The sequence below is a fragment of the Sminthopsis crassicaudata genome, chromosome 1 (genome assembly GCF_048593235.1).
Source record: "Sminthopsis crassicaudata isolate SCR6 chromosome 1, ASM4859323v1, whole genome shotgun sequence".
Lineage (NCBI taxonomy): Eukaryota > Metazoa > Chordata > Mammalia > Dasyuromorphia > Dasyuridae > Sminthopsis > Sminthopsis crassicaudata.
This window is the reverse complement of record NC_133617.1, coordinates 80,022,763-80,035,742: the sequence shown is the minus strand read 5'-3', so window position 1 is coordinate 80,035,742 and position 12,980 is coordinate 80,022,763. Positions and strand designations below refer to the sequence as shown.

The 12,980-nt window shown below is 45.1% G+C and overlaps 1 protein-coding gene across 2 annotated transcripts; it reads right to left on the bottom strand.

Moving 5' to 3' along the window:
• Positions 1–3,584: 3,584 nt before the first annotated feature.
• Positions 3,585–12,746, bottom strand: LOC141540393 (ly-6/neurotoxin-like protein 1). Of its 2 annotated transcripts, none has more exons than XM_074264399.1 (4): positions 12,589–12,746; positions 8,492–8,638; positions 7,647–7,748; positions 3,585–6,085 (listed from the first exon to the last, which is right to left on the bottom strand). In XM_074264399.1, the coding sequence occupies exons 2-4, from the start codon at positions 8,550–8,552 to the stop codon at positions 5,880–5,882; spliced, it is 369 nt and encodes a 122-aa protein (XP_074120500.1). In that variant the 5' UTR covers positions 8,553–8,638; positions 12,589–12,746; the 3' UTR covers positions 3,585–5,879. The 2 variants fall into 2 exon arrangements, with proteins under 2 accessions (XP_074120500.1, XP_074120489.1); XM_074264388.1 differs by having other exon boundaries at positions 12,362–12,674.
• Between the last annotated feature and the right edge of the window lie 234 nt (positions 12,747–12,980).

The window sequence follows — 12,980 nt, the reverse complement described above, 5'->3', positions numbered from 1 at the left end:
TGCAGCCACCGTTAACATCGGCCAAACTCTGTCTGGGAACACGGGAAGAATAGGACGGCTCCCCAGAACTCTGTAATTCTCCCAAAGCAGGGTTTCGCTGCTTTCATGACCTTACTTTCAACAGGTCAGCTTCAGAAAATCCCACGTTTCTTCTAGAACTGCTCCTGGGGAGCCTGAGGTATGGTAAAACAAACAAACAAAAAACCATGGCAACTCACCGTAGGTGATCAGATGGCAGAAGCCAGAAGTGCTGTTACACACCTTGGTATCATCACACTTGAAGGTTCCGGACTGCGAGCACTCGTAGCATAAGACCGGTTTTACTGTCCCAAGAGAAGACAATGCACAGCTCAGTTCACTGCTGATTTTATTTTTCTCACTTATTCATTTCTTCATCCATCCACCCATTGACTCATTCATCCATTTAATATTCACTAAGGAGGGTTCCGTGTCAGGAACATGTCCCACCAGGGAAGATCCTCTTCTCTTTTTCTTCCTCCTCCATCTCCTTCCCTGACCCCGGAGTCCGTCTGTGCTCCTCGACTGCTCCCGTGGTCTCGACGACCATTTCTCCTGGGGAGAAGAACGGAGGATCCCACACTATCCACCTTGTCTCTCCTGGAGCTGTCCTTTGACCTGCTGATGGAGTCTCAGCACCCCTGGGCCTTGCCTTAGGACTTCTGAGCCTTTCTATTTGCCCTGCAGCTGAAGCTTCTTTTGCATGTAGTGTAACCCAGTTAAGGATATCAAGTCAAGGATTTAAGTGCCTAATATATGCCGGGCAGTGAGGACTGTCTTGCTTTTTCTTTTTGTATCCCTAACTACAGAGTATGCAGTACATAGTGAGTATTTCATAAGTGCTTTTTTCATGCATTTATAAAGCGCTTACTGTGTACAGGATCCCATTGCTTAGTGTTGAGAGAGAGTTATTTGATTCAGGTACAATCTTACCTTCAAGGAGCTTAATCTAATGAGTGGATACTGCACAAACACACACAATTCTAGTGGATGGGTCTGACTACATGCTGAGTGCCTTGGAGAGGAGTAAATAAAATGCCATCTGACACCCGAGGGGAAGCCAGCACCAGCACAGGATGCCAGGAATGGCCCCTGAACTTCCTTCTGCCTCAGTTTCCTCATCTGTAGAATATGGAGATTACGGGGACAGGCCCATTGGGTCTACATTTTCCGTCAAAGCTGAAGTGAGGAAATTCTTTCCTATTCTCCTCGATCTCCCTTGCCGCCATTTATTGACCTCACCTGGTTGCAAAGTAGGACCCGTGCTGAGGCTCTCCTGAGAACAGAGGCTGAGGAGCAGGACGGTCAGCAGGGCCTTCATTGCTCTGTCTGTAGCCAAGCAGAGGAGACGTGAGTGTTCCTGAGGTCAGGGCAGCTCAGTGGGGCTTGAAGAACCTCGGGGTCTAAGGCCATGGGGATTGTAGGAGATTCAAAGGCGAAAAACACATAAACAGGTAGTTTTTGTTCACGAGAAGCACGCAGTGCAGGTGTGGGGGCAGGTGGGGGGGATGTGATATGACCAAGTAATGTGATATTAGAAAGAATTTGAAGGGGACAAAGGAGAGCCTGCAATGTCTCGGAGAAATGTGAGGCAGGAGAAAGCACTTGCGAGTGGGGCCAGAGAGGAGCGGGTCAAGGAAGGGCTGCACGGAGGAGATGGGGCCTTCCCTTCTCTTTCTCCTTTTCCCTTTTCCCCTCTCCATTCCCCCTTACTTCCTCCCCCACCCTTTCTTCCGTCTCCCCTCCCCCTCTCCATTTCCTCCTACTCCCTCCCCCACCCGTCCTTCCTTCTTCCCCCTCCCCCCATTCTCCCCTTGCTACTTCCCCATCTTTTTCCCTTCCTTCTCCCCTCCCCCTCTCCATTTCCTCTTACTCCCTCCTCCACCCGTCCTTCTTCTCCCCTCCCCCTTTCCATTCTCCCATTGCTACTTCCTTCCCCATCCCTTTCCCTTCTTTCTCCCCTCCCCCTCCCCATTCTCCCTTTCCTACTTTCTCCCCCACCCCTTGTCTTTGCCTTCCCCCTCTCACTCCCCTCCCCATTCCCTCTCCCCTATTCCCCTCCCTCCCTCAGACCTGACCCAGGAGGGAGCAGCCGGCAGTGTGTGCAGTGTTCAGGGCTTTCCTTCCTGGAGTGCCTGCACTCCCCCCCCCCTCACCAGCAGAGGGCGGCTCCTTCCGGAAGCTTCTGCCCGCCCCTCCCCCCAGAGCAGAGGCACTTGCTGTGTGACCTGAGTGAGCTCCCTCACTCTCTGGTCTCCTAAGTCCCTGAGACCCAGACTTAAGGCAGGGGGACCAGAGGGTTGGAAAGGGTTTCCGGGGTCACCTAGCTCAAGCGCTGGACCAAATAAGCGCCCTTCATTCCTCCACACGGCGCCGCGCTCAGAACTATTATAATTCTCTCAATGTTTAAATAAGGAAGGGGCCCTTTAAGAGTGCTGGCTGGAGGAGGGAATGAGCGCCTTCCCGCCCGGCCCGGTGAAGGCACAGGTCCCAGAAAACCGGATGGGCCCAAATGCGCCCGGGGAGCCACTTCCGGTTGTCCTTTTCTCGGGGTTGTCGTCTCCGTGGGGAATGTCCCCTGGGCAGAGAAGCCCTAGAAAGTTTCCGGGGAAGAGTTCCAAAAAATCCTGTCAAAGTGAGGAGACCGGAAGTATCGGTCTTGGATTCCAGTTCTGCCACTCCCCTCCGCCTGCCACTTCCGCCCCATTCAGGATTACCGGCAGATCCTTCTGTGACTCATCCTCACAGCTCTCCACGTGGGACTCACCTCCCCCACGGGGAATGCAGTGTCAGTGAGTGCGCTGTGGCTGCTGCCGTTCCTCCTTCCGGCTCTCAGAGGACCGGGACGTCGGGCCGCCATTACTTGGGCTTGAGTGAGGGAGAGCGGCGCGAAGTCTCCAGGCTCGCGCTCTCTTCCAGAACCATCCGGGCCGGCGGCCGCCGCGGCCTTCTCACACTCAGGTCTTTCCCGGCCTCAGCTTGACTGAAACAAGCTCCTCTCGGTGATCAAGTTGGGAAAGATCCGAGGCGGAGAATTAGAGCCCAAAATCATCCGGAAAGGAAGACCCGGGGCCAAACCGGAAATAATCCCTATGAATATAGGGATGGCCGCTTGTGGGTGAAGTTGGACGGGAACTTGGGCGAATATTGGAGCTGTCGGCCCTTGAAACCCTGACGACGAGACTCCATGATTGGCCTTAAATAAACCTTTATATAACAAAATACAAGTGGGACTTCTTGTTTTTACCTTTACATACCCAGGCCGATCATGACGTATGACACATACTGTTGTTTAAAAACAGAGCGAGTTTCGAGCCGGAGATCTGATCCCAGGGCTAACACTTAGTGTCTACCACACCTGGAGTAACTCGGAACCCGGGCCTTAGTCGTTAAAAAAGTGACTGCAGCCTCACGTGTGTTTCTCTGAAGTAATGAATTTCCTTAGAGTTGAGTTAAAAGTGGGGAGTTCTATTGTTATTGTTCTGTTCTTCTTCATCCTTATCTTGTGCTTCTTCCTCTTTTTTTTTCCAAAGAAGATCAATGACATCATGGGGTGATACCTTAACTTAGATAAATAAGTCACAAAAGTAATTTTATTTCACTCCAAAATTAAGATAAATTTAAATGTAACTATTGAAACATTGTGATGTTTCCTGTGAAAGTCACTTATTTTTTAAAAGCTGTAAGATTTCTCTCTGTGTGTATTTTAAAGAAATTGGCTTATTTTATTATGCTTCCAAAATAAATGACATTAAGAAATACCAACACAAACGATATTAATAAATACAACAGATCTGACTAGAGTTTCTAAAAATACTGTAAGGGAAAGAGGGTCACACAGCACGTTCAAGTTAAGTGGAAACGGAACATCATGGTGCCCTTCTCCACAAAGATTGTGTAATTCAGATCCTTCGCATCCAATTGGAGATCACAACTCATCAGTCTCACAAGTGCCCACGCCCACCTGCCAGTCCTGGTCACGGGAGATGTAAAGCTCGTTCCAATTGGGCCTTGGCTGGGTGTGTCTCCCTGTACCACTGCCAGTTGGAGATAATTTACTGTGTTAATCTTGGTCTTGTTGACTGGATTTAGACTTTATTTTCATAAACAAAAATAGTCGTATTTATTTTATTTATGCAGGAGTTGAGCTTGGTGATCCAATCACATGGCCTATTCTTTCACTCCCCACCTGAGCTGCTCTTACATCTGGGAGTGAGGGCGCACAGATTAGGCAGCTTATGAGGACCTCCTCTCTCTAATTCATCTCAGCCAAACCTCTGGGAGATATATTATTGACTTCTAGGACAATGATAATAATGATATATATGTGTGTGTGTACATATATCAAAGGGAGCCTTATACATGACCACCAAGTTCCTTTCTAGGAATAAAAGGCAAAATGCAGAAAATCTTGATTTGGGAGGATCAAAAGGAAAGAAACAAGCATTTATATAGTGCCTACTGTATCTTAAGCATTGTGTTAGCTACTTTATCAATATGATGTCATCTAATCTTCCCCAAACCCTGGAAGGTAAGTGCCATTATTAGCCCCATTTTACAGATGAAAAAACTGAGGCAGACAGAGTTGAAATGACTTGTCCAGATTCATAGAATTCGTATCCAAGGCAGGATTCAAACTCAGGCATTCCTGACTTCAGACTTAGCACTCTATGCACTGTTTTACCTTGGTTCTGGCCCATGCTCTGCTATTTATTATTTACTATTTAGCTTATTATATTCGCTAATTAGCAAGCCTTTCCCCTTCTTTGGGAAGAGTAAAAAAAATGAGGTCCTTTTTGACTGGAGGATGGACCATGAACGTGATTTCTACCTCCCCACGAGGGGCAGCCGATCCCACGGAGCCTCCTGTCTGTCGCCAGAGGCTGGGCCTGGAGTGGGACTGGGCTGTTTTAGCAGGCCTCCTGTTCCTATAACTTCAGCTTCTCCTTTGAGAGGTAACTGGAGTAGCCATGTTGGCCTTCTCACCCTGGAGCGGGGAGCCGGAGAGATGCCCTGGGGACAGCGGCCATGGTTCCAGCCAGGGCTGAGTCAGGCAGCTAAAAAAATCCCCAATATGTTCTGTTCCCTTCCCTTCCCTTCAGAGAGCCACATTAGCCTGGCTGCTTTGCCTTTGCCTTCCCTTTTGTAGAAAGAGCCTGGAGTGGCATCTGGCAGACCAATAAACATTGGAGACTTTGGGGGGAGAGCCAGCCCAGGAGCAGCTGTTGGACTCTGTGGTTGTCACTCCCCTGAACTCCACAATGAACAAGAGGGATTCAAGAGATTTTTCTTCTCCTACTTCTAGCCTTCTTTAAGCTATTCCTGAAACCCTAACGTAACTGGAAATTTGAGGAGTATCCTGGAAGGGGACCAGAGACTGGGGTTTCTTCCAGAGCAAGGAGAATAAACAAAACTAGATCTGAAGTCAAAAACCTCGAGTTCAAGCCTTACCTTTGCACTCCCCACCTGTGTGAGACAAGCATTCTGCAAGTCAACTCTGGAGGAGAGCCTGTCAGGGATATAACAGAGGGGATTGCTGCTTAAATGGAGGTTGCATGAGGTGCTCTCTGGAGCCCCTTCTAAGTCTGGGATTTTGTGATTTCCTTCCAAATCAAAATTTTATCATAAGAATCATCTTCCACCCTCTGGAAATGGCCAGGGCTATACTACTGATAGGAAAATCAGACAGAGACATGGAAGTAGGGGATGGTGGTGATGGAGAGAGGGCTGGAAGCAGTCCAGTGCTCTCAGTGGGACCTAGTGACAAAGGGAGCTCTCTCACCTGGGAGCCAAGCTAAGCTATCAGTGCAAAGGAGGGAAGGGAACTTAATCTATCCACCTTTTGGCCTGCTGATTATAGCTCAGAGACCAAGAGCAAACAGGCCCCAGAAGATGCTGAGAAGCCCCGTGAGGATGAGGCTTGTGGATCCTGGGTTCCAGGAGGCAGTGCCATTACACAGGTCTTTCTGGCAGCAGGACACCTTGGCATTCTGTTTCATTTGAATTTCCTCCATGCTGTCCTTGGTGCAGCTGGCCGCACAGGATTTGTAGACCAGAGCTGGAGAATCTGAACATAACCAGAGTGGGAAGAGAGTCAAAAAGCAAATGGATCCCTTGTTAGGTTACCTCAACACTGTATTATTCCTATCAAATCCATTTGTGCACAATTCCCCAATTGCATTTTAGGCTGTAGACTCCTTGAAGGTGAATGTTTTTATCTCTTAGCTCCCAGTCCAGAACATGGTAGGTATTTAATAAATGCTTTTGCTTTAAGCAACTGCCTTTCTTTTCCCCATCATAATGTAGCCACTTTGGGTCTACCCAATGGCCAACTTCAGGATCTGTGGGACACGTAACTCTTAGACTAGAATTCATATCCTCTCTCAGGCTCAACTCCTTCCTGCACCTCCTCTCCCTGGCTATCTGTCAGTCCATGAAAGAAATTCCCAAACCCTTCTGCGAATTGTTCAGGGACTTCCAATCAGATGCAGCTAACTGGAATCTCAGAGAAAATCTTAGAAATCATCTAATTCTTTTTTTTATTATTAATTTTATAATTATAAATTTTTTTGACAGTACATATGCATGAGTAATTGTTTTTTATAACATTATCCCTTGTATTCATTTTTCCAAATTTTCCCCTCTCCCTCTCCTCTCTCCCCTAGATGACAGGCAATCCCATACATATTAAATGTGTTATATTATAACCTAGATACAATATATGTGTGTAAATCCAATTTTCTTGTTGCACGTTAAGTATTGGATTCTGAAGGTGTAAGTAACCTGGGTAGGTAGACAGTAGTGCTAACAATTTACATTCACTTCCCAGTGTTCCTTCTCTGGGTGTAGTTGTTTCTGTCCATCATTGATCAACTGGAAGTGAGTTGGATCTTCTTTATGTTGAAGATATCCAAGAAGTCATCTAATTCAAATATCACACAGGCCATGAATCTTTCAAGTCAAGAAAATTTCAATCTGAACCCAGGCAATTGAGAGCAGGAATTAGGGTCTTTGAGATCACCTGATCCAAACTCCATATTTTATAGATAAGAAACTGGGCCCAGAGACCTTAAATGACCTGTGCAAGATCATAGGGTCAGTAAGTAGCAAGCCCAGATTCTGGAATTCTAAATCCAGAGCTCATACCATTATCATCTGCAAGTGTCAGAATTCTAATCTGAAATATGAGACATGGCAAGCCTTAATTCACTTTAGATAATATTATTAGCATTAAAATTAGTAACACTCCTGACATCTTAGAAAGTTTTTCAAAGATCAAACTCACCCACTTCTCATTATCTATTGTTCTTTCCCAACCTTTCTTCTGCTGCTTTGCCTCCCTCCCTCTTTCCTTGTTCATTAGCTCATTCAGCCTAATTTTTTATCCTGCCTCAGACACCTAGGAATTGTGTGACTCTGGGCAAGTCATTTAACTTGTTTGCCTCAGTTTCTTCCACTATAAAGGCATCATGATCTCCTAGGTCATTAAGATCCAATGAGATATTTGTAAAAGAGCTTAGCACAGCCTCTGGCACATAGTAGGTTTATAGAGTACCTCCTAAGGGGATGTTTATTCCCATCATCCCTATATCCAGTTTTTCTAAGGGGAAATCAAGGGGCTAACTTACGGGCCCGAATGGTCTTGCAGTAGATGGCTAGTCCAGGACACTGCATTGGGTTCAAACAGTCATTATCATTAGCTGTACAAACATGGCAATTCAGGGCTTGGGCTGAAAGAGGTCAGAAAGAAATCACAGAATTAGAGATGGTCAATCATTGGAAATCACTGCCCAATTTCCCTCATCTCCCCTCTCTTCCAACTTATCCAGCCAGATCTGAGAATGGAAAAATACTTCCTTCTTCTGAGGCTTCAAGGAAACTTTGGGACTCTGGACACAGCTATTCCCATCAGAAAAAGGGCCCTTGGACAGTTTTTTTTCCCACCACAATTCCCAACATCCCCAACCAAATGGCAGCACCCATCTTATGTTCTCCTCCATGTCCCCTTCCCACACCATCAAGGACCTAGACCTGGTAATTTTCCCATAGTCTCAAAGTTGAGACTTTAGAGGGATCTGGTCCAGTCCCCTCTGTAACATCCTTGACAAATAGTCCTCAATCTCCATGTAAACTCATAATGATGGGTAAATCTCCATTTCTCTCATTTCCCTTGAAGACTTTTCTAATTGTTGAGAAGTTTTCTCTGAGGTTAATCCAAAGCTCTTTTTTGGAAGGGGTCACCAAAATGAGGTAAGATGGGAGGGGCCAGAATCTAAACATATAACCTCCTTCCCCACTTTTGAACACCTCAACCATCCCCACCTTGATTCCTAGAAGCCATGCAGCCAGGAGGACCTGAGTTTAAATACACCTCAAAACACTTGACACTTGCTAGCTGTGGGACTCTGAGCAAGTCACTTAACCTGATTGCCTTGCAAAAAAAGGGAGAAGTCCATTTATTCATCTTCCTTACCAAATTGCTTGGTCGTGATCATGATGATGACTATGAGGAATGTGACTGAAAAGGACCTCATGGTTGAAAGTGAAAGGGAATGTGAAGGTAATGTTGAGCTGGGGCAGGAAGTGGTAGCCACGGGAAAGAGTCTCCAGCCTAAGGATGCTATAGGGAGCAAGAAGAAGGAGTTAATTGGAAACTTAATGGCTTTCCTGTAGTTACCAACCCTAATACATTCCCACTTCTGTTCATTCCCCATGTTTATCAGAATCCTTTTCCAAGGCTTCAGGCCCACAGGTAAGCTTTCTTTGAACCTGGAACCGCCCAGCTGTCTGGAATAATTCATACCTGATTTGATGATGGGATTCCCATCATTCCGTGTCTTCAAATGAAGGCTGATTGGTCAATGATCATGGTCCTTGTTCAATAGCTAATCAACTTTCATTTGAAGACACAGAATGGTGGGAAATATCCCAAGGAAGACTTTGTCACTTTGAGACAGCTCTAATCACTAGGAACATTTCCTAACATTAAGTGTAAGTCAATTTGTTCAAGTTCTATCCATCATCTCTCCTCATTTTGCCCTCTGAGGCCAGGCTGAGAAAATCTTTTCTCTCTTCCATATGAAATCTCTTCAGATATTTGCAAATAGTTCTTGTATCCAACTCTCCCCACTGATTCTTTTCTTCAAGCTAAATATTCCCAATCTTCATAAAGTATGACCTTATGATCCTGGTAGTTTCTGAGTGGTCTCCAGATTATAGATGGCCTTTTAAAAACATGGCTCCCAGAACAAATACAATGTGGCCTGAACCAAGCACAGTACATGACTATTATTTCTCTAGTCTTGGATTCCATTCCCCTCAATATTGTTAAAAAAAATTGAATTATTTAGGTGGGGTGGGAAATACATCAGCTTACAACTCATATTGGATTTTCAACATACTAGACAAATAATTCTCTACCATTCCACTTCCATCTCATACTTACAAAGCTGATTTTGAAACCTGAGTATAATGCTTTATTTTTATGTCATGTCAGTATGTGATAATACTGATATGTAGTTTCTTTGGGGAAGCTAGGTTTCACAGTGGATAGAATTCTAGGCCTGGAATTAGGAAATCCTGAGTTCAAATCTGACCTCAAACACTGGTTGTGTATTCCTGGGCAAGTCACTTAAATATGTTTACTTCAGTTTCTTCATCTGTAAAATGTTCTGGAGAAAGAAATGGCAAACCACTCTAGTATCTTTGCCAAGAAAACCCCAAAACGGGTCAGCAAGACTTGGACATGACTGAAATATGACTAAAACAATAAGATAGTCTCTTTGAGGGATATGCACATAGGTCAAAATCTGTTCATAATTCAGTCCATGTTTGAGGCTCATAGAAGTTAAGTGACTTGCCTATGTTCACAAAGCTAACAAATGTCAGAAGCAGGATTTGAATCTGTGTGCTTGATTCAGTCCCAAAAATGCCTCTCTAAGGGCTTGTTTCTATCCCCATCAGGTAATCACTTTGGGTTTGGTCTAGTATCCTAGCCTTTATGGAATATTTTATACTTTACTGTCATCTATCATACAAGCAACTCTTCTCAACTTTGCGCTATTTGCAGATTTTGTAACTATATTATCTATACCTTCATCAAAATAATTGAGAAAAAGATAAACAGCAAGGGCCAAGAATAACAGATGCCTGAAGCATTCCAGTATAAGTTCTTTCCCAAGTTCACATTGAATCATTACCATTTGTATCTAGCCTTTCAAATGGTTTTGAATTCACTTTATTATACTATTATCCCATATCTTTCCATCTCTTCCGCAGTAACTTGATAGGTTTGGTCAAATGCTTGTTGGAATTCCAGATAAACTGTGTCTAAAAAATTCCCCCAATCTACCATACAACCCTGGAAGAAAAAATGATTAGGCTCATCTGGCACAACTTGTGTTGGATGAAGTTGGCTTGGCTCTCTGTAATTACTTCTTCTTTTTCAAACCATCCCTTTAATAATATGTTTTAGAACTTAGCCTGTGATCAAAGCCATGATCACTTGCTAAGAGTTTATAGATTATAATTTCTATACTTTTTGAAATTTGGGGCATTGGCACTTTCCCAGCACTGCCATATATCTCCTGTTAACATGTATCTTTGGATGGTCACAGACGGTGGCTCATATCACCTCACCAGTTCATTCTTCTAAAATGTCATTCATGTAGGCCTAGTGATTCATAAAAAAGCTTTCTTACTATTCCCCAATTTATCTGGGATGCTGACTTCCAACTGGTCATTTTTGTTCTCCTCTTCCCATTCCAGAGGTCATTCATCTGGGGACAGTTATCAGAGGCAAGATAAAAATCGAATTGGTCTACCTTTTTCCTATTGTTGATTTTCATTGTCCTATTCTCCTTTCTGGCTTTCCCCTGATACATTTTTTAAAAGTCTCCAGAATATTTAATTTAATCTAATCTAATATCAAAAAATCTAACTCTCTCCTTGCCAGCCACCATCACTGATATTAGGACTATGACTTTATTAACCACCTTTGACTCCATCCCATACATGTCTTTTAAATATCTGAATTATTTAATTAGTTCCTTGTGCATTCACAAAGTATCTATAGGTCAGGGATCTTAACCTTTTTTGTGTCATGGACATCTGTGGCAGTCTGGTGAAACCTACGGATCCTAGTCAGAATCACCATTTTAAATGTATAAAATAAAATACTTAAGATGACAAAGGAAACATTGTATTAAAATACTTTAAAAAATCTTTTTAAAAAAATAGAACCATAGACCTGAAATCTATCCAAGTTTAAAAATCTTATTTTAGACATTTCTCCTTTTTTACCCTTCATGAAAATAATTCCCCTCTTAGCAACTTTTGCTGGGCTGACTTCCCTTGTGTATTCTTACTCAGCCTTTGAAATTTGCTCTCCCAATATCCAGGAGACATGATGTTGTTTTTCTAGCTTTCCCTTCTTTCACTTTCAGAAACTCCATGATGGGGAATTACTTGACATTTCTTCCCCAAACACACACTTGTAACTTTCCATTTCCCATGATGTCCATTATTCCAACTCTTAGATTTGAAGTAAGAATCAGATCCAGAATAGTAGTTCCCCTCAAATTATAAGAGGATAACTTTATCATTAAAAAACAAAAACAAAAAAAACTAAGAAAATACTTCTGTCTGCACTCAGGAAAGGGAACTCCAGTGCATTAAGAAATATCACAGTTAAAAACAAGGAATGACATCTTGCGTGGTTAGCAGAGAAAAACCTGTCCTGTCCTTCTTTCTCCAAATGTGTGTTTGCCCGTTGGTACTCTCGCTTGGAGTCCTGACTGAGCTACTTTCACGGGCATGACAAAAAGAACTCTAGGGGTAGATCCCAGGGGATTTCAGCTGGGTGTGGCAAGATGGATGTTTTTCCCTTGTGAGAACACTGAAAATTTATAGGGATCATCTCATGGGGTGAGTCACCCTCAAGTCACCAGAAAACCTAGCCCAGACTTCAGACACTGAAGAGAGGCTGAGGACAGGAGCACTGAACTGGGAGTGGGGAGGGGGTTAAAAGGAAGAGAAACAGTGTTTGGGAAAGGTCCTGGAGGGGGCCAGGGGAGAAAGGCCTGTGGAGGAGGAGTCCTCGGTGGGAGGGAAAGGACAAAACGGAGAAGAGTGACGGGCTTTAGGGGAAAGGTGACACTGGGGGAAGGGAAGAGAGTGGGGGCCGGTGAAAAGGCTACCCGGTCAGCAGAGATCTTTGGCGGCTCCTCCCCCCGCCTTTGCCGGGCCTGGAGCCCCTTTCCCTCCCAGCTTTCCCCCTCCCACCTCCGCCCCCTGCCCCCTCGCTTCCCCAGCTGCCAGCGGACCCAGGAGCTCCCCCACTCACGTCCCGCTCTGTTGCTACAGGAGTTACTGCGGTCCTTATGAAGGCCGTGATTCCCTTCCGGAGCCCTGACTCCTCTGGACAGCGCCCAGGTTTTGGAGAGTTTTAGGCTCCCGGAACAGGCCCGGGTGCTCGCCCCAGCCCTTCCCCACACCCAGGAGCTCTGGGCGGGGCCACAGAACCCCGAATCACGGCCCGGGACTTTACAGGCGTCAAGCCGGGACATTTACCAGTCCATGGGAAAGCCCTGGAATGATCATCGGAGCTGGGGGCGGGCGGTGGTGGGAGGTCCGAGGTGGGAAGACCCTCAGAGCCCGGGGGGAGAGAAGGGGATGTGGCTGCCGCGGGCACTGGGCCAAGGGCTTCAGGAACACTGCCACATCTGAAGTGGGTGCTATTATTATCCTTCTGTCTTTCCTCTCAAAAGGCCCCCATCCTTCCTTTAAATCCCCAGAGCTGGGGGCGGAACCAAGAACATCTGAGTTCGAATTTTGTCCCAGCCTCCTGGTCTAGTCCCGGAACCGCTCCCAGTTTCAGTTTTTCTAATCTAAAAAATAAAGATAATCATAACAACAATAACCCGCCTCTCAAGATTGTTATGAATGAGATAATGCATGCAAAA